A 22,392-nucleotide genomic window follows, 5' to 3' on the forward strand; every position below is an offset into this window, starting at 1 on the left:
AGGTGCACTATGTGTAAACAGATAAATACAGCACAGCAGTGGCTGGTAGCCTAGCTCTGTGGAGCTGTGTTAAAACAAGTGCAAACCCACGCAGACATGGGGCTTATGTAGCAACAGTAAGCAAACTGAATTAACTTAACCAATAAAAAAGCTCAAAACTGAGCCCTGTGCCAGCAACCTATAGTCAGATGAGTCCTAACTGCACTCTCCTGCCACAATGGTGCAGGGGGGTGGGGGCCTCTCCAACAAAAAAGATAGCCTGGTTTAGTGCTCAGTTTAACAAACAGAATCAGATTCAGCAGGTCTGAATCTAATCTATGCTACAGCAAACAAAAAGTGCAACAAACTAGCAAGAACAGTTTTAAAAAATCAGCAATATTACAAAAATACAGTTTAAAAGTACAAAATTGTACTTTATGGTTAGCAGAATGCAACAGATTCCTTGGATTGCGCAGATGAATACAGCAGAGCAGTGGCTGGTCGCCTAACTTTATGGAGCTCAACAAAGGTTGCACACCCTGTACTAGAACCCAGGGCCATCTGTACTCCAGCCCTACACTTAAACCTGCTGCGACAGGATTACTGCTGTAATAGTACCTTTTTATAGAGAGTCAATTTCTTGGACGCAGCAACATAGAAAATTTGACTTATATTGAGATGGCAATAATTAACAATACAAGTTTTAGCATATAAATGCCTGAGCTTGAGACCTCTCTGTCCCTCAAACAAATCCTTAACAGTGCAGTTACAGAAGCATGGTTTTACTATTCATATTGCACTCCTTCTATGCTGGGGTTTAGCACCTATCACTAATTTAGACCCTCTGGAAGTTGTGGGGTCTTATCCATAGTTATTTGTGAAGGCATCCCCTCATGCCATCCCACATGACATCTACCTAGCACTTCTTGAGATCACTATAACTTTAAATAAGAATAACTATTATTTTCTTGCTAATTATTGGTCTCTATCCATGTCCCCCCACTAACCATGAAATATACCTACAACATTTACAGAATATTCATATTAAACCCAATACACTTCCCTTAGGTGACTTGAACATCATTGCTATTAACTGGCAGGCATAAACAACTGCTATAGTTATGAACAACATTTCTTGAACTTTGTTAATGTCAACTCCATATACAAAATTGTCCCTCTCCAGGTTATAGATGCAAATCTTCTTGACATCTTCCTCACAAATATTGTCTCAGTCTGCCCCCTCCATATGTCACTTCCTTCTTGATTAAGTTTGGTCATGATACTGTTATCTTTTCTTCCCTTAAAACTAGTACTACAGTTGTTGCAATGACCCCAACTAAATCCAGGGTCTATTCCAGGGTCAACCTTCAGCTGTTTACTAATAACCAGGAGAAATTCAAAAGTTTGCATGCCGTGATGACTCATTAAAAATTCTGCTAAATATTCCTATGAATTTTATTCATATCTGAACAGTTGTATAGTGCTGTCTGTCTCTATCCATCATAAGTAAAATAGGAAACTCAAAAAGGCCCTTATGGTCGAATTATCACATAAACCGTAAAACAAGAAGGAAAAACTACTAGCTGTCTGTTTTAATTTTCCTAATCCTTCACTCAAAAACTAAATTTACTCAATAAGCATCTCAAGTGCACCATTAGAGAAATTTATTTTATTTATTTTTTATTTTATTTTGAATGTGTTAACTGGGGTAGAGCACTGATCCCATTCGATCTGTTCCAGTCTCAGCCTGGGGAAAACATAATAGATACGTGACATTATATACAGAGAAAGAATAACAAAATGCAATATATACATAAATTATTTACAAAGTGAATATCATAGTTATTATTTCCTTATAATATATAAATTGCATCGAGATGATAACTTAAGCTTTCCAACTCCCCCAAACATAATCATAAGGCCTTTCTTATCCATGTCAGTGAGCCTAGAAGTAACACCGAGTGCTACCCCAACTATTATCTAATAAAACAACAAGTAAAAAATTCATACAGAAAAACTTCCTAGGCAAAAACAACAAAAAGCCCTGGCAAACCAGGGGTTTTATTGTGTGTAATACCTTAAACATCCTTTAACAGATGCTTAGGAGAAATATGCAAATGACTTCTTAAGATCACAAGTGTTTCACCTGCATGACTTCTGAATGTCCACTAATTACTTACTTTTTATTGGTCTTTACTGATACATCTGGACCAATAAAACCACAGCTGCTAGATGTACAGGATACAAGTGTTACAGTGTTTTCACAAAATAGTCAAACTATTCATTTATGCTGTACAAACAAGCCCATAAAAACGGTGAGAAATGTCATATCTAAAGCTAGTGGAGTTTGGGCTTATTGGCCTGGATGTAGTTGAAACATTTGTATGTCATTAAGTGGTCACTTGCATATTTCCCCTGAGTCTCTGTCAAATGAGGTTTAAAGTATTACACACACTGAATCATCTGAGTTGTTACCTAATGGTGCAACCTATTTTGCCCTGAAGGCTATCACTGATGTAATAACTGACAAGAATGGCTTCAATTTCACTCCATCCACTCACCTCTCTGCCTCACCTTGCTCTCCTAAATATGCTCCCACTCAAAATCACTCTAGATCAGACTGTCTTGGCACCATCTAAAACTATAAGTTCCAGTTCCATGAGCTCCAACAGCTTCCCTGGCTGTCCACTAGTAAGTGCCAAACACAGCTTTCCTCAAACCCTCCTGAGCCTATTCAACCTTAACCTCTCCACTATAACATACCAGATGCTCAAGAACTGCCATTGTGGACCACTATGAAAGGGTGGCCCCACCTCAGGTCCTGGAAATTATAGACCAATAAGCCTCACTAGTATATTATGTAAAGTTATGGAATTCATTATAGGTGAAGTTATTAACAATGAAAGCAATGATGTTCAGCACAGTGACCCAACATGGACACGGCCCAGTCTGTCCACTATGCCTACTTTGATATGACAATGGTATTCGACAAAATTCTCCATGCCGGTAATTTTGATGTGCTTACGTGGTTAAATATTAACACCTGTGTCACATAATGGATATCCAGCTAGCTCACTGATAGAGCCCATACATTAAGGGCTGGTGGTGCCGCTTCTACAAAAAAAGAATGTCAGAAGTGTTGTCCCACATCCTGGGACACCTCCACTTTAAGATCTGCTTCTCTGATTGAAACATAGGTGTCAAAGGCCTTTGGCTAATCAAGTTTGCTGATGGCTTTATGTTGGGAGTTATTATTATCTCTACTTATTCTCTGATATTCCAACAAGGGTTGTTTTAGATCAATGCTCGATTTACTGAGCATGAAACCAAACTTAGTGCTAAACAATGTAGTGTATAGTCTTATTTGGGAAGTAAGGCTCTTCTGGTTCATACCACATAAATAAGACCCCACTTAAAACTAACACAGTTGTTAGAGAACTAGGTACCTTCATCTATAACAAGTTACCTTGGCACCATGTATCAGCCATAGTTAGAAAATCATTCTACCCTGCCCACTGAATTTCCAGGGGAATATTCTCTAGGAAAAAAGACAAAAATAACTTCTCTTTGTCCTTTACTAGGTCTGTCATTGAATACAATGCATCTCTCTAAACAGTTCACCCAGCTCAAAAGGCCCAAAATATTTGTGAATAAGAAAATCACAGGACTAAGCTCCTTAAGTTACTGTAATAAACATGAAAGCCATCCCACTATATACCATGTCATACCAAATCCTGGATGGTTAACATTGCTTAGCCTTACATGCCATGGCAGACCACTTCTCAATCTCTTAGAGCAAAAAATCTGGACGACGCCAAAAATTATGGGGGGACAAATAGGGACAGATTTTAAATATTGCTCTTACAAACTTAGAAAGTTGAGAGAATAATATGTTTTGCATTAGCATGAATTTTCTGAAGGATGTGGAGTCTTAAACTCAAATGTTTGTCATTATTTAATGACTTCAAACCTCAGCTATTTGCCAGAAAAGTACAGATTTTAGGAGGAACACATCAAAAATATGAGTAAAAAATCTGGACATTCTTCAAAAATCTGTACATTTGTGAGGTATATCCTGTTAGATCTCATTCACCTTTACAAAACTGACAGTACCATGAATACTCACACCAAGGATCTCAGTCCTGATCACTGCATAAACAGGAGCTGCTGGTGTGATAGACAGCTAATCCAGTGCATCCATTAAATATAGAATAAAATTCTGTACCAAACTGAAGCCATCCTTAGCCACCTTAAAATTTAGTTTTGACAACTGGGTGGGTAATCACAAATTTGCTTTTTATTTATCCTTTGTTAGTCAGGTTAGTTCCAGTAGGCCAGTAGCCTCCTTTAACGGGAGACCCAAGGTGGAATTTATATTAACAATAGAAATTTGGCCAGGGCATCAGAGATCTTTCCCTACTCTTTTTGGTAGGTGCCAGAGGATCCTTTACATGTACATGAACTACCACCAACTCAACCAGATGGAGCCCTCTCATCTGTAGGACAGCATACTCAGGCATGTAACACCACCCTTTTGCTGCACTGTAGTGTCAACAGTTGATCAACTTGGTGTGGGAATAGACCACACAGCCTTCTGCACCAAACTGTTGTGCCACTGACACTGCTTACTTCTGGAGTATCTAGTTTTGCTCATCTTGATTGGAGCAACTAATATATTAACTAATTAACTGGATTGCTAATACAGATACAGTTCTTCGGGGCTGCTTTAGCTAAGCTAAGCAGTGGTCATTTGACTGCATACCTAGTAAGTACTTATGATCCTATAAATACTCTTATTTTTACTGCTTTGATTTCTTACACACACTTCCTTTACGCTTACCCTATCTGCCTCCCTGCAGTGTGTATATTCAGTAGTACAGTGACATCTCAGGAGTGATTGTGTACATGCTGTGTCTCTAAATGCTGCACTGTCATGGTATTATTCAGATTCTACGGCTGTTGATTACAGGAGATGGTCACAAAGGGTATGTAAGTAACAGCTCATTACCTCTTTAATGCATCCTTCTTCCTGCTGCTTTTACGACATTTGCTGTAGGACTTTTCCTCATTGATTTCACTCCTTCACTGCTTGATTAATTAGCTGAATTTGGGGAAAAGGCTGGAATTTCCTTTTTGTTCCACTGGCCTCCCATTAAGCTGATTCAAAGTGTATCATCACATCAGTATAGGTTAGCATCTCTCTACATGAATTCCTTCTGGAACAATCTTCCCCTACATGTCAAACAGAGTAACACCCTTGCCAGCTTCAAGATAAACCTAGATAATTGGATGGACACCCTCAAATTCTACTCCCAGTCTATCTCATATTGCTCTCCTTGAGGCCAAAGGGAACTTTTCAATATGGATTATTGGTTAGGTTTATAATAGTCTGCAGACTGATTGCCTAGTACCTATGAACCCATTCTCACAAAATCAAAACTGTGAGCCTTCCATCAAATTGTAGGTCACTTCCTGAATCCAGTGGTGCAAAGTGTCCTCTTCAACTTGTCATTTATTGGTAGCACTTCCAAAAAGATGACCATGTATCTATGGTAATTGCCTTGCACAACAAATGTATGCACTCCTATGCTGTTCAATGCCAAGTAGTTAATATCCAAGTAGAAAATGATATCTGTAGTCTTTACTGCTCTTGGTTCTTGTTCTCTGTCCTGATGGTTATGCAGAGTAAAGATAAGTGCATGGCAGTGTATTAGCACTAATACACCCTCTAGGCAGGCAGGTAGCCACTTTGCAGATATCCATCTAAAAGCAGCACTAATGTTGATGATTGGGTACAGACGCACAATTAGGTTGCACGGGGCAACTATGCATCTATTGAGTGAGTGTGTGTGTTTGTGTGTGGGTGTGAGTGTGTTTGAGTGCACATATGTGTGTGTGTGTGTGTGTGTGTGTGTATATTCGTGTGCGTGTGTGTGTGCGCGCGCGCGTGTGTGTGTGTGTGTGTGTGTGTGTGTGTGTGTGTGTGTGTGTGTGTGTGTGTGTGTGCGTGTGTGTGTGTGTGTGTGTGTGTGTGTGTGTGTGTGTGTGTATGTATGTGTGTGTGGGTGCAAGTGTGTTTGAGGGCATATGTGTGTGGGTATGTGTATGTATGTGTGTGTGGGTGCATGTATGTTCAATAACTGAATGTACCATCTGCTGTGCAGCAGAAAACCTGACATAAAAATTCAAATTTCCTTCTTTAAAGTGTTATATTATTGTTGCACAAAGTTTGGCAGAAAAAAAGAATTTGCACATTATTAACTGGATTTTTTTTACAGGGTGAACCAGGTGCACCAGGACGTTTTGGTATGCCAGGCCCTCCTGGTTCTGCCATTGTAGGACCAAAGGTAAAAACGTTTATGTTTCTGTTTTTATCATGGCTTAAATGCAAAATGGAAAACAATAAAAAAAAAGTTTTTTTAAAGAAATTCTAGTATAAAAACTACAGCGTATAGTTATCAAAATACTGCCAACTTACCTTTTTTGTTATCTTGCAGTAAATCAATAAACAGTGCAGAGCTGCAGGGCACATGATGCCTACTTTTGTTTTTTTTTTTTCTTATAGTTTAAAATCACATTATAGCTTTGAATCACAGAGACTATCAAACTCTGGACTGTTACCAGTACCTATTGTTAATCATCACTATATGCCAGGTTTACCAGAACGCTAATGAAAATGTTTGTATTGCAGACCATAACAGCAAAGCATTCTACATTTTGTTGAATGTATTAATTTATGCATTAATAACATAGCTCTTTTTAATGAATTGTACCCAGTTGTTATCTTGTTTCTGTTTTATTAAGCACAAACTAAGAAAGTCATCCAGCTTCCAGCTTATACATATCCTGTAGTTTACTTGAGAAGCATGACAGAAATCACTATATTTTCTACTCTGTGAAGAAATTCCCATGTAAAAATATGAGGAGTTATTGTTCACATGTGCCTTCTAATTATATAGTGTTATCCTAATTTGGCACCACAAAAAGCACGTCAAACTGTAACCATTCAAAAGATTAGTGTTTTTCTGCTGTGCAGTTTGCATCAGTGTTTTTCTTTTCTGCAGTTATCCTAATTTGCTTACATGAGATAATATTGCCAGTTCATGGAAATTGTAATCCAGAGAAATGTGCATGGCAAATTGTCTGTTTTATGTATACAGTACAGAGGTTCTGCTAGACATTGTTACTTCAAGTTCAGTAAGCAACCTGCATGTGACTACACAAACATGGACATCGTCTCTTTTGTGCAAAATGAAGTTCATGATTGAGCTAACAAATCACACAGGGGTATTTCTTTTTTCTGTATGCTTATTACCTACTGTCATGGTGCTCTTGACTCAATATATGGGCCAGTATGTCCATCTATTACTTTGGTTTATTCTGTAGTGCGTTACTATGATCATCACCACAAAAGGTGTCATGTGGTCTCTGATGACTTTGTCACAGAAACTTTCGCTATCATGGTGGTAATCCTGCAGATGTTGATAAGTATGGTGCCATGTTAAAACAGGCAGTGATTGAGATGGTATCAGAAAGTGCTTTAGAAAAGAATGATCCAAGTCAATATAAAATAAGCATGGCTCTCATTTCCATGTCTTCCCCTCCCAATGCTTATGATTGGAATTTCTTCCAGCATTTGTTTGGAGTCACTAACAGTAAGGTTGCCTTTTTAACCTTCCTCCCAGTAAGGAAAGAGCAATCGGGGCCAAATCCTCTCATCAACTTCAAATTATCCATGAAGTAAACTGAAGATAGATCATATTTTAATTAATAAAGTAGCCACTATGTTCTTTATATATGGCCTATATTTTTGCAAAAAACTGTCTATAAGCAGAGGTAGTCCCCCAACCCCCTATTAAATTGATATATAAAGATATGGCAAATGGAAGTAACAGAATTGATACAGAGGCCATTTTTTAAAGAAAACACTTGTGTTTTACTTGCTACATACTTAAAATACAAATAAAAGGAGTTGCCTCTCGGAGTTAATGCTCTGATGTTAACAGCAGATATCCAATAAATAAACAAACAACAAAAGAGCAAAGCAATGAAGGGGTATATTACATAAATATCGAATCCCATAAACTAAATGACTCAAAGTCCATAGAATGCAATCCAATATAGTCCAGGTAGTAATAAAAAAAAAAAAAATTGCAATACAGGTTAGCGCTTTCGCTAAATAGCTTCTTCAGACCTTAATACAAATAATGCAGCAATAGTCAGTGATTTAAATACACAAAAAGGCGGGAAATTCAAAGGTACTCCTTAAAGCTGTATATACCTACATAAAAATACATTCAAAAGCACTAGAAAACATATATATATATATATAAATGCATAATGTGAAAAGTACATCATGAAAAATCCTAATACTAAGTACTACTATTGGTACATAACTATCTGAATATGTTCGCATCAATCATGCTAATATCTCAATAATTCATAGCACATAAAAATATGACATATAAAACGCCATGAATGTAAAACACTACTATTAAAAACATACATTTAAAATGAATCATTTATTATGTCTTAACCTCCTCATCTTAAGAAGGGGTCGTAAAGGAACTTTCCCATTGAGTCCAGGAAACACATCAGATCTGAACTTAATAATCCAGTGCGTTTCTCTGGCTTCGGTGTATGTTTCAATATCTCCCCTTCTATGGGTTCTAAAAACCTGTTCTAGGATTCTAAATCTAAAAAATGACCTACTCCTCTGTCCTGAACATGCTTGGCAAGTGCATTGCACAAGTTGCCTTTTCTGATGTGATAGACATGTTCGCGAATCCTGTCTCTAAGACAGCGATTCGTCTTACCAATATAAAATTCTGAGCATCCTTCACAGGATGCCATGTACACTACATCCATTGACATACAGTTACCACTTGCACGTATTGTGTAATCACCAAGCCCCAATGGATGTACAAAAATAGGGTCCTTTGAAATATAGGAACAAAAGTTGCAACTGTTGCATGGTGTAGAATAAGGTGGACCTACATTCATATCAGGGTGTATAGCCTTGGATAACATAAAGGTTCTTAAGATTCTTTTGTTCCTATAAACAAATCTAGGTCTATCTCCAGTAATCTCTCTAATCTTGGGGTCCACTGATAAAACATGCCAGTGTTTGGTAAAAACATCTTTGATGGAACCTATGTCTTTAGTATAGTATACTGGAAAGACAACCTGCTGGGTGGTCCCATGTAACCTAACATTCGCGTTAGTATCATCAGTATCAACTAGATACTGATCATGGGCTCCACTGGAAAAATAGGGCTTAGCTCTAGTAGCCCTAAGGTCTATAATGTCCTCCATACCAGAAGTAAAATCAATTGAACTATAGCAGCGCTCTCTCAACCTATTCTCTAATTCTCTTATATCCATCCTGTAAGCAGAATCTATAGGAGTATATCTAGAGATACGCATAGCTTGTCCGCGGACTATATTCTTGTATACAATGCCTGGATGCATACTGTGACGATGCAATGGAATGGTCTGACATTAGTATTCCATTCTTAGATATCTATGTAGAAAAGTTAGCTAATGGGATGGTCAATACAGGCCTGTATCGTAAACCATGCCACAGGAATACACTGCTGCATCGTCACAGCATGCATCCAGGCATTGTATACAAGAATATAGTCCGCGGACAAGCTATGCGTATCTCTAGATATACTCCTATAGATTCTGCTTACAGGATGGATATAAGAGAATTAGAGAATAGGTTGAGAGAGCGCTGCTATAGTTCAATTGATTTTACTTCTGGTATGAAGGACATTATAGACCTTAGGGCTACTAGAGCTAAGCCCTATTTTTCCAGTGGAGCCCATGATCAGTATCTAGTTGATACTGATGATACTAACGCAAATGTTAGGTTACATGGGACCACCCAGCAGGTTGTCTTTCCAGTATACTATACTAAAGACATAGGTTCCATCAAAGATGTTTTTACCAAACACTGGCATGTTTTATCAGTGGACCCCAAGATTAGAGAGATTACTGGAGATAGACCTAGATTTGTTTATAGGAACAAAAAGAATCTTAAGAACCTTTTATGTTATCCGAAGGCTATACACCCTGATATGAATGTAGGTCCACCTTATTCTACACCATGCAACAGTTGCAACTTTTGTTCCTATATTTCAAAGGACCCTATTTTTGTACATCCATTGGGGCTTGGTGATTACACAATACGTGCAAGTGGTAACTGTATGTCAATGGATGTAGTGTACATGGCATCCTGTGAAGGATGCTCAGCATTTTATATTGGTAAGACGAATCGCTGTCTTAGAGACAGGATTCGCGAACATGTCTATCACATCAGAAAAGGCAACTTGTGCAGTGCACTTGCCAAGCATGTTCAGGACAGAGGAGTAGGTCATTTTTTTAGATTTAGAATCCTAGAACAGGTTTTTAGAACCCATAGAAGGGGAAATATTGAAACATACACCGAAGCCAGAGAAACGCACTGGATTATTAAGTTCAGATCTGATGTGTTTCCTGGACTCAATGGGAAAGTTCCTTTACGACCCCTTCTTAAGATGAGGAGGTTAAGACATAATAAATGATTCATTTTAAATGTATGTTTTTAATAGTAGTGTTTTACATTCATGGCGTTTTATATGTCATATTTTTATGTGCTATGAATTATTGAGATATTAGCATGATTGATGCGAACATATTCAGATAGTTATGTACCAATAGTAGTACTTAGTATTAGGATTTTTCATGATGTACTTTTCACATTATGCATTTATATATATATATATATGTTTTCTAGTGCTTTTGAATGTATTTTTATGTAGGTATATACAGCTTTAAGGAGTACCTTTGAATTTCCCGCCTTTTTGTGTATTTAAATCACTGACTATTGCTGCATTATTTGTATTAAGGTCTGAAGAAGCTATTTAGCGAAAGCGTTAACCTGTATTGCAATAAATCTCTTTTTTTATTACTACCTGGACTATATTGGATTGCATTCTATGGACTTTGAGTCATTTAGTTTATGGGATTCGATATTTATGTAATATACCCCTTCATTGCTTTGCTCTTTTGTTGTTTGTTTATTTATTACATACTTAAAATAGTCAGATATTTTTATTAATTTTGTTTGCGTTTGATTTGTTTATAGGTGTGAGTATGGTTAGAGGAGTGGGTGTGTCTGGACGGGTCCCCTACGAAATCCCGAGTGCACAGAATCCTGACGCCCAAAATACCAAGACGAAAAGCCCGAAACCCCACATTACCGAAAGACCAGAAGCGCGAAATTCAACATCCCGATGTAAAGGGATTTTGAGTTAGCGCTTCTGGTGTTGTGGTTCAGGTAAGTATGTGTGTGTAAGTGTGTTTGTGAGGGGCTTTAGTGTGTGTAAGTGTGTGTTGTGGCTGTGGGGGGTGTGTGTGTGTGTGTGTGTGTGTGTGTGTGTGTGTGTGTGTGTGTGTGTGTGTGTGTGTGAGTGTGTGTGTGTGTGTGTGTGTGTGTGTGTGTGTGTGTGTGTGTGACTGTAATGTGTGGGTGTGAGTTTGCCTTGTGTATATGTTTGTGCGATCTCGGAGTTAGAATAATAAAGTAGGGGGGTGTGGGGGGCACAGCCCCCTACATGGGTGGTGCAGGGATGAATCCCCCCCCCTGCTTATCTTTAGTGTAGGGTGGTTTGTTTGGTTATGGGGGGAGGGTGTGTGTATGTTTGTGTGTGTGCTGTATGTATGTATTAGTTTCGCGATTTTGAATTTCGCACTTTCGTTTCTGTAATGTGGGGTTTCGGGCTTTTCATCTCGGTATTTTGGGCGTCGGGATTCTGTGCATTTGGAATTTCATAGGGGACCTGTCTGGACCCTTTTATCACACAGATAGCAAGCACTAGAAAAAAGTTGTAAGTTGTTGTTGTTTGTCTTTCGGCTTTTCCCAGTTAGAGGTCTCCACAGCGGAACTCCGGTCCACTAATGATTGGCAGTAGATTTTCATGAATGCCGAGGTGCCAGCTCGACATCCAACCTTCAGTGAAGGCATGCCCATTTACGCATGTCTTTTGAACACCACCCGACTGCGGGGAGGACATGTAGACTCCACATAGAAGGCACTCCCTGCACTCCAGCCGAGAATCGAACGGGAGAACCTCTTGCTGTGAGGCAACAACGCTACCGCTGCACCACCATGGCTAAAGTTGTAAGTAAATGTATTAAACGTTACATGTCCTTCCTTGCCACCCATCAAGCACTTCACCAGCTTAGGTCTGTTTCCAGACCCATGTCACCAATGTCAATAACAGAACTAACATCTTCATCAATGGGTTGTCTTCTCAGGAAAAGATTTATGCAAGACTTAGTCAAGTGAAACAGATAATGATGGTTGATGCTACTTTATTAATTGTGCAGTGGCAACATCAAGAATGGATTTTTTCCACATATCAAAGATTTAACCAGAGAAAGTATTTGGAATTTTACCCATCACTGTAACTGAAGCATAGGCCCAAGTTTTCCATCATCATTATCATCATCATCATCACGATGCTTAAATCAAATAAACTCTTGCAATTTCAAATGATGAAATAATGTCACCACTTTCTGCATTTTTTTATATTTGTATATATGTAATACTAGCATCTAGTACCCAGAATGCACATCTAAAATGGACACTATTTTACAATTATATGTAAACAAGCTTGACATTTGCAGCAGTAGCTGCTTATAGCGTTTCTTGATTATTCATTAGTAAAATAAGGCTATTGTCCAAATCATCAAAGAACTTAGATGCCATAACAAGGAGTTCAATGTCTGGGCTAGGAACAGGGATTACAATGTACTGCAGTCTGCCTTTCCGTTTTGATCTCTGAGAATGACTGGAAGTTAATGGAAAAAGAGAAAAACATTGCCCACTTGGTTCATGGCATTTCTGTCACAACCTATATTTCTAAAATAGCAATCCATCAGGAAAAGGACAGAAAATATCTAAGATGCTAAACTAAATCATTGTAAATACAGTATTTGTTAGACAAAAGGACATAGTATTTACATGTTTTCCTTCTATTAATTCAGTTAGAGACAGTGTGGCAAGTTGTTTGAAATGACTTTGGCTCACAAATGTAGATGGTGAGTGAATATGTAGCACTGAAATGCAAGCAAACATGTCAACACTGACTGAGTTATGTTTTTTTTACCTGGGTATCACCTCTTGAACTTAGCTGATGGAGTATATTATTGTCTATCTAAAATATATGGGAGTTTAACCCTTCCAGACCTTAACCTTAAATAACTATTGTTTTTAGTTTTTATCTAAAATGTAAGCACACTTCAAATGCTAGTTTAACCATGGTTTTAAATAGATTCAGTCATTCTTCTGTAGCATAGAAAAATGGTAAAACAGATTTATAAACTTAAGTATATTCCCAACAAATTGTTTAGAACTATTTGCGTTTTTTCACTTGGCTAAGATAGAAAACTGCTTACAAGATCAGGATGAGGTTGTAGATGTAATATGTTTCTGTCAGTGTAGAGGCCATTACAGGCAGTGATTTATTTTTTTTTTGGGGGGGGGTCTCATGAATTTATCATTTTCCCACAACATTTTGTCCTCACCTGCATCCATGTAGACTTTTCATTCACATATCTGTGCTGTAGCTTTGGTGATGCAGTAAGGTAATAGCTCAGAAGCAGCAGTGGAAATCCTTACACTGCTGTCAGAATCATCTGTAGAAGATCAGCGTCAGTATCCCTTGCTTCTTTTTCTGTGTGACTGTTGGATTATTTTATATATGTCTAGACATATTTACGACACATTCTGAACATTAATAGATGAGTCTCTGGTTACAAGCATGCAAAGTACTAGTAATAGTTAGGACGGTTATTATCTGATTTATATAACACATTCCGAACATTAATAGATGAGTCTGGTTACAAGCATGAGAGTACTAGTAATAGGACTGTTACATATGTAATTTATACAGCACATTCTAAACATTAATAGATTAGTCTGGGTACAAGCATGCAGAGTACTAGCAATAGTTAGGACAGTTATTATGTGGTTTATACAACTCATTCTGAACATTAATAGATGTCTTTTAATTTTGTCCAAACAGCACTCGTGGAAGGTCTCGCTGATTCTGCCTCCTTATATGTACCTTGCTGCTAAGTTGAATACTGTGATAGACATCTCCTGTGGTAGTGCATTCCATAAACCCTGTATGGTATTATTGCACTAAAAGCTGTTAATGCAAAGGGCTCATCACCGTTTATAATCCATAGGCTTCCTAAATGCAAAGTGGCCAGGGTGCTAGTGTCTGCAAACACTCATTTCTAGAATATGTTAAGTTGAGAGGCTCTTTTTTTCCTAAACCTTTCCATACTTGATGCCATTATCTATTCCAGCAACACAGTATTTATAATCAGTTATATTTTTTTCATTTTTTTTTCAGGGTAGACCTGAGGTCTACAGTAATGCATCCATAACATGCAGTACTTTTACATATTATATTTTGACAGAATGCTACTTTAAAATAAGGACCATTGGAGCATTACAGCCACTGATATAGAATATTTTGATGTTGTAGGAAGAAGGAATCACCAGAAAGCTAAATATTAGGTCCATGGCCCCAGGCAATACTTAAGTAGCATTTTACCTTCACCTAGCACGATGCCTCAATACAAACAAAAAATGATTGACTTCAATAATTGGCTTAGTTTCTGGTGTCATTCTAAGAGGATATAGTATCTGTCAGCCTAGGATGACATGATCAACAGACCTCGATGCTTTGCCAGAGATGGTCTTGATCTGTCAACTATGGGATTTCGGCTACAGGCTAAGGCTCTTGTCACTCCCATAGTAACATTTTTTAGGCAGTGTCTGAAGGACAAAATTCCTAATGTAAAAACTCTATCTAAAAAACACCTCAAGGTTATGCTGCTAAATGCTAGGAGTCTTAACATGAAACTGCACTCAGTCGAAGCAGTCCTGACCTTGGAAGACTTAGATATTTGTGCAGTCATGGAGACCTGGTTCAAGGCTGTGGAGAGCACCAACCCATACTGGGCTACACCTTCTACCACACATTCAGACCACAAACTGAAGGTGTGAAAACTAAAGGAGGCGGTGTATCGATATTCATTAAAGATAAATACACATCCACATTGGTTAAACCATATGATTCCCTGGAGATAGTAGCACACCTATTCAAGTCATTACCAGCTACAGGACCCCCTCCATGAATCAGGACACTCACTCTGCCTATTTTGATCTACTTGAGTCAGTCAAGATACATCTGAACACCCTGGTTTTGGGTGACTTTAACTACCCATCCATTGGCTGGGTAAATTACTAGTGCTCTCACTCACTTGCCCAAAGGTTCCTCGGCTTTGTTAACTCCAATGCACTAGACCAGCTGGTTGACACCCCCACAAGGGGTGCTAACATCCTGGATCTGCTGTTTACCAATATGGGGGATCCCTTTAAAATCCCCTCTGTGAGGTCTTCCCTAGTGAGATCTGACCTCAAATCAGTCTCATTCGAAGTAACCATCACATCTGTCACCCCCCCCCCCCCCACCAGCAGCAACTAAACTAAAAAACTTCTCCAAAGCAGACTATAACCTCTTACAGGATGGTATAAATAGCTTTACTGCACCTCCCCCCTCAGATGGAACTGGCAACTATGCAGAGTTCTACACCAATGCTTTATACAAACACCTGTATAACTGCATTGACTCAGCCGTACCTGATATGACCAAAACAAGCTCCTCAAAGAAGAGCAAACCTGCGTGGTGGACAACTGCCATTAACAAGCTTTACAATAAGAGGAAAAAAATTGCTGTCTAAGAGTAAGAAGGAACAAGTCCTAAACTGGAAACACTCACCCCTCAGCTTAAACAAGCAAATAAGTCTTCTTGTGAAGTCCTACAAAGCAAACTACAAATACAAATTAGCTTCCTCAGTTAAGGACAACCACAAGGCATTCTTTAGTTACATCCATAACCTAAAAGGAAATGCCCAGATTTGTGCCAAACTGGTAGTTTATAATACCACATATACTGAGCCTGTGGACATAGCTAACTTGTTAGCCAATAGCCTTGTCCACACCACATGTACCCCATGACAGTTAGCCAATAGCCTTGTCCCCACCACATGTACCCCATGACATCCCTACCACCTGTCCTCTACCTTGTATCTCTAAAGAGCAGGTCATAAACACCCTCTCTAAGGCCAAAAACACAGCATCTATGGGACCTGATAACATTCCAGGTTGCATCCTATATGGGCTCAAACAAGAATTAGCAACACCATTGGGTACTGTTTTCAATCATAGTCTAATCTCCGGCTTCATCCCAGCTGAATGGAAAATGGCCACCATTATCCCCTGGCACAATGGTGGTGCTGACCCCAGGAACTATATACCTAGTATTTGTAACATTTGTAAGTTTGTAGTTCCTAAGTTTAAAAAAATTAATAATAACAAATTTAGTTTGATTGGCATATTTTTTTGTGACACTGAAGGTATTATATATTGTCTCAGGTGTCCGTGCAACCTGTTTTATATTGGTCAGAGTAAAAGAAAGCTTAAAATCAGGCTGTAGGAACACATTAGAGACATAAAAAAAATAAAAAAATCGAAATTCCTATTGCTGCTCATTGTATGGAAAGTTACAATAGTCACAATAGACAATTTTAGAAAATGTGTTTATCAAAATAGGAGATGCTGCACTGTTAAAAAATATATTATTGTGCAAAGAAGCTGTTTTTATCTTGAAATATAATACTTTTTCACCAGGGGGCTTTAATCATGACCTAAATTGGAAATATGTGTTGCAACTAATTATTTTATTGCTTAATTGTTTTATTTTTTTATTGGTTATTGAGTTTGTATATATAGGGGAAGGTTTTGTAATGAATGTTATTTCTTGAAGGCTGTTAGGCCAAGGTGCTAAAGTGCAATAAATTTTGGATCTGTATCCTGTTGCTTCTGCCTTTTGTGTGTGGTTTGGTGGATTCAGTGGTTTTGCACTATAGACCTATTAGCCTGACTAGCCTCATCTGCAAGGCCATGGAGTGAATCATCATGGACCTTATCAACAAAGATATAGGTAATTTCCAAACACTTGACCCTACTCAATCTGGATTTATCAAAGGGAGATCATGCCTGTTAAATCTGGTGGACTTCTTTGAGACAGTTGCCAAAGCACTGGACGAGGGGAAATCTGTGCATACAGCCTACCTAGACTTAGCCACGGCGTTTGACACCATTCCCCATTCAGGCATCATCGACAAACTCACCCAGCTAGGTATCAACACTTGTATCATTAGATGGGTCACTAACTGGCTTGCTTATAGAACCCTTATAGTCAAAATAGGGGAATACACCTCCAACAGTAAACTTGTAACCAGTGGTGTTCCACAGGGATCAGTTCTGGTACCTCTATTGTTTGGAATTTGAAGTACAAGCTAAAACAAAAGGTCTGTGGCTGACAAAAGTTTCCTAATGACTGCAAACTGGGAGCAGTTATAGAATCTCCAAACGATATTAACATCCTACAGAAGGATCTGACACAAACAAACTATTGGTGCCAAAGTCATGGCCTTAAACTCAATGCAAAAAATGTATTATCATCCCTTTTTGTAAGTGCAATGTTCCTGCTAACTACCACATCAATAACAACACCTTAAGTATGTGCTCAGTGGTGAGAGACCTGGGCACACAGGTTGACAGCAACCTTACCTTTGATCACCATGTCTCCACAGTGGTAAGAAGGATGTTCTATATTGCTCATCTCATAAGTAAAGGCATTCCATCCAGAAAAAAAGAAGTTATAATCTCTCTGTACTCTTACCTCATCAGACCAATAATTGAGTACAATGCCCCTTTTGGTATGTTACCTTTCCAAGCACCTGCAACAATTGGAGAGACCACAAAGGCTCCTTTCAAGGAAAATTCAAGGTCTTCAGCATCTGTCATATTTGGATCATCTGAAATCACTGTCAGTTTATTCCATTTCAAACAGACTACTCAGAGGTGATCTATGCCTTACATATAGGGCAATCTTTGACCTGCGTTACTAGAAATGCTGCATATCTGCAAGTCAATTGGTACATGGGTTACTCGCTCTAAAGGCCTTAACTTGGTATGTGACATTAATAGAACTTGCTGGAGGGACAGATTTGTCTCCCAGAGCTTACCACTCCTTTGGAATGGACTCCCATGTCATGTCAAACAGAGCATCTCATTGGCCCTTTTCAAATGCAATCTGGAGAATTGGATGGGTAACTGTAAATTAAACCTGGGGGTTCCACATGTGTCCCTCTTGGATAGAGGCATTGAAATAAGGATAGATCTTGGCCCTAGGGCCATTAGCTTAGTAACTTCCTATGATCTTATGATTCCTCATTCTTCCTGCCCTGGTAACAAGCAGCATTTGCAGAACCCCTGTACTTCTTATTTAACAAACGTCTCTTCATAGACTTTCTTCTCAACAAACCTGGTCCTCATCCTTAAAGGTGGATGCACAACCATTCTGAGTAGCATCAACCCATCAGTCTTAACTGTATCATATGCAGGGGTATGGAAGAGCTGTAAAACTGAAAAAATGGCAGATGGCCTGAGATTTTAGGACTAAAATATTTCCTAAGTTTTCTTTAATAGTTTCATAAAACAGTTATTTTTTATCTGAAGCACCTAAATGTTATATGAAATAGCATAAGCAACTCAAATGCTACAATAATAAGCTTTTATTTTGGCAAAAAGGTGAAGTTTTATCCTTTGTACTGGTCATGGGTATATTTTGTCCTGCAAAATCTGACATTTCTACAAAAAATGCCCCACTTTGAGCATTTGAAAAGGTGGCAACCCTAGTTGTAGAGTTTGTTAATTGTTGCTTAGATCTCTGTTGAAACTGTTGTCTCCCTGTTCTGAGAGACTGCTTTGCAATCTATCTGCAAATATACAGAGCTGAGTATATATTTTTTGGTTTTAGAGTTCGTACTGTTAGTTGTTGCTTAGATCCCTGTTGAAACTGCCCCCATTTTCTGCCATGACCTGTTAGTAACAGCCTGCATTTAATTGCTGGAACCTGTGTTCTGAGAGACTGCCTTCCAGTCTGTCTGCAAATATACAGAGCTGAGTGTATATTTTTTGGTTATAGAGTTTATTTGTTGCTTAGATCTCTGTGGAAACTGTTTTCCCCATCCCACCCCTATTTTCTGCCATGTCTTCAGTTGGTATAACTGTTTTTTACAGCTTGTGAGTTATCTAACTCAAGGATCACTTGCATAAAATTTGACCTGTTAGTAACAGTCTGCATTTAATTGCTGGAACCTGTGTTCTGAGAGACTGCCTTCCAGTCTATCTGTAAATATACAGAGCTGAGTATATATTTTTTTGGTTTTAAAGTTTGTACTGTTTGTTGTTACTTAGATCTCTGTTGAAACTGTTTCCCCCACCCCCACCCCCTATTTTCTGCCGTTTCTTCAGTTGTATAACTGTTTTTTTCAGCTTGTGTGTTATCTAACTCAAGGATCACTTGCATAAAATTTGACCTGTTAGTAACAGCCTGTATTTAATTGCTGGAACCTGTGTTCTGAGAGACTGCCTTCCAGTCTATCTGCAAATATAGATAACTGAGTATATTTTTTTGGTTATAGAGTTTAATTGTTGCTTAGATCTCTGTTGAAACTGTTGTCTCCCTGTTCTGATAGACTGCTTTCCAATCTATCTGCAAATATACAGAGCTGAGTATATTTTTTTTTAGTTTTAGAGTTTGTACTGTTAGTTGTTGCTTAGATCTCTGTTGAAACTGTTTTCCCCATCCCCACCCCTATTTTCTGCAGTGTCTTCAGTTGGTATAACTGTTTTTTACAGCTTGTGTGTTATCTAACTCAAGGATCACTTGCATAAAATTTGACCTGTTAGTAACAGCCAGCATTTAATTGCTGGAACCTCTGTTCTGAGAGACTGCCTTCCAGTCTGTCTGCAGATATATAGAGCTGAGTGTATATTTTTTGGTTATAGAGTTTGTTAATTGTTGCTTAGATATCTGTTGAAACTGTTGTCTCCCTGTTCTGAGAGACTGCTTTCCAATCTATCTGCAAATATACAGAGCTGGGTATATTTTTTTTGTTTTTTAGAGTTTGTACTGTTAGTTGTTGCTTAGATCTCTGTTGAAACTGTATTGTCCCACCTACCCTCCCAATTTTTGGCTTGTAGTTAAAATTTGGTTGCTTTTGCAGTTTCCCGCCCCACTGTAGATTTGATCTGGGATACTCCCCCAGTCCCATCTCTTTACCACATTCTACCTAATAAACTCTGCACTTGCTTTTAGTCCTTTTTAATTTAATTGCATTTTTTAAACTGTTTTTGGTCTAATATTGCTACATACTTAAGTATGCTAACTTGCACTGCATGTGAATTGTTTTTACTACTGTTTTTGCTACTTTTCTGTAAAAAATAAATAAATAAATAAATAAATAACTGTAAGCCTGTTTCCTACCTTTCCTGTAAGTAGTGTTCCAGATACAGATTTGCTGTATCCAGGACTGTATGTAAGCTTCTGAGCCCCCTAAGCCTTTCTGTGTTGGAGGGAAGCCTTCTAGCTTATCAGTGGGAGTGGTAAACACTAGGTAACCTGTCTACCACATAAGGAGATGTTCTGGCTCAGAAATTGTAGTTATTGGCTGTTTGGGCAATCTCATCCATTTCTCTCAGCTTTCTGATTTGAAAACCTGGATTTGCACTTGTTTCTGACCTGTAACTCGTCTAGTGCAGATACTGATTTTTAGTTTTAACACTTAAATTTGCTTATTCGTGCTCAGCACTTGTTCACACTAAATAAGCTACTAATTACTATAGCACTCAATCATCCTCATTACCTAGAGGAAAACAGTTTTTGCAGTTACTTTTCTCACTTGCTTAGAGAAAAACAGCTCTTGTGCTCACTTTCCTCACTTACCTAGAGGAAAATATTTTTTATTCAGGCATGTCCAAGGGTCAGCTCCCAGTGTTCTCTCCTGTCTCTCTGATGAATCTGGGCATCTTGAGGCAATGTAGAAATTACCTCATGTACACAGGCAACCTTCTCCTCCTACCAGCCAACACTACAACCTGTGAGAGATGCACTTCTCTAGCCAAACTGGAGGTAAAGCTCTCTCCGACCAAGACTGAACTTGACAGTTATGAAGAGAAGGTAAATATTTGCACCACACCACACTCATCACATAGTCTCACTAAATCTACACCACCAAAATCCACACATAGTAACACAAAAACATTCGCAGAAGCTCTCAATAATAATCTGTCTAAGCAACAGAGTTCTCCAAAGCAGAAATGCAAGCAACCTCCATCCCCCAACACAACCCAAATGACACAGAGCCCACAGACTCAGTGTGCCACTCAACCACAGCCAATAAGGCAAAACAATGTACCCAACACACTAGTCATAGGTGACTCTATAGTCAGGCACACTGATGTCCCACTCACCAGACTAAACAAGGAGAAGGTTACTGTCATCTGCCTGTCAGGTGTCAGGATCCGCCACATAACCCACGCACTCAGGTCACTCCACAAGTACAAATATGACTCTGTCATTGTCCATGTTGATGTGAATGACCTGAGACATACCTCCCTGGACTACATGAAAAGAGACATGGAAGAGCTCTCCGATCTTGTAGCCCAAGCAGGTATGACCCTAGCCCTGAGTAGCATTCTGCCATCGCCCAGAATGATACCGCAGTACAAGGACAAAATGGTTGACTTCAACAATTGGCTAAGCTTCTGGTGTCATTCTAAGGGGATCCAGTATCTGTCTGCTTGGGATGACATGGTCGAGAGACCACGATGCTTTGCCACAGATGGCCTGCACCTGTCGCCCCTGGGATTCTGGATACTGGCTAAGGCTTGTGCTGCCCCTATAGTGCCTTTTTTAGGCAAGTTTCAAATAACAAATTCACCACCATAACAGGAACAGGCAAGCAAAAACTGAGGGTAATGCTACTGAATGCTAGAAGTCTAAATCTCAAAATGCACACACTTGAGGCACTCCTTAAAATGGAGAACATCAATATCTGTGCAGTGACTGAGACCTTGTTCAAGGCTCCAGAGAGCACCCCTGCACTACTAGGCTATTTCTCATACCACACTTTTCGGCCATGTAACCTGGACCGAAATACCAAAGGTGGAGGTGTGTCCATATTCATTAAGGATATCCACACCTCCAGGCTAGTTGTTCAGCATAATGCATCCGAGGTTATCCAAGTGCAACTAACTCTGGGCAAAACTGCAATCCAAATTGTAGCTTGCTACAGATCCCCCACCATGCCCCAGGATTCCCACTGCTCTTTTCTTGATGTACTGGAAAATATTAGGGTTCAACCAAACACCCTAATAATGGGCGACTACTACCCCACCATTAACTAAGAAAACTACTCATGTACCAACTCCTT

At 38.8% G+C, this 22,392-nt stretch overlaps 1 protein-coding gene across 1 annotated transcript in view; it reads left to right on the forward strand.

Annotated features, from left to right (window-relative positions):
• The window catches only part of COL28A1 (collagen type XXVIII alpha 1 chain), a 914,882-nt gene that overhangs the window by 641,840 nt on the left and 250,650 nt on the right, over positions 1-22,392 (forward strand). The window contains exon 22 of the mRNA XM_044075485.1: positions 6,258-6,326. Within this exon, the coding sequence (XP_043931420.1) occupies positions 6,258-6,326 (69 nt within the window). The remainder of the gene's footprint in view (positions 1-6,257; positions 6,327-22,392) is intronic.

This window comes from Protopterus annectens, chromosome 6.part1, assembly GCF_019279795.1.
Source record: "Protopterus annectens isolate FY-2018-M chromosome 6.part1, PAN1.0, whole genome shotgun sequence".
In the NCBI taxonomy this organism is placed as follows: Eukaryota; Metazoa; Chordata; order Ceratodontiformes; family Protopteridae; genus Protopterus; species Protopterus annectens.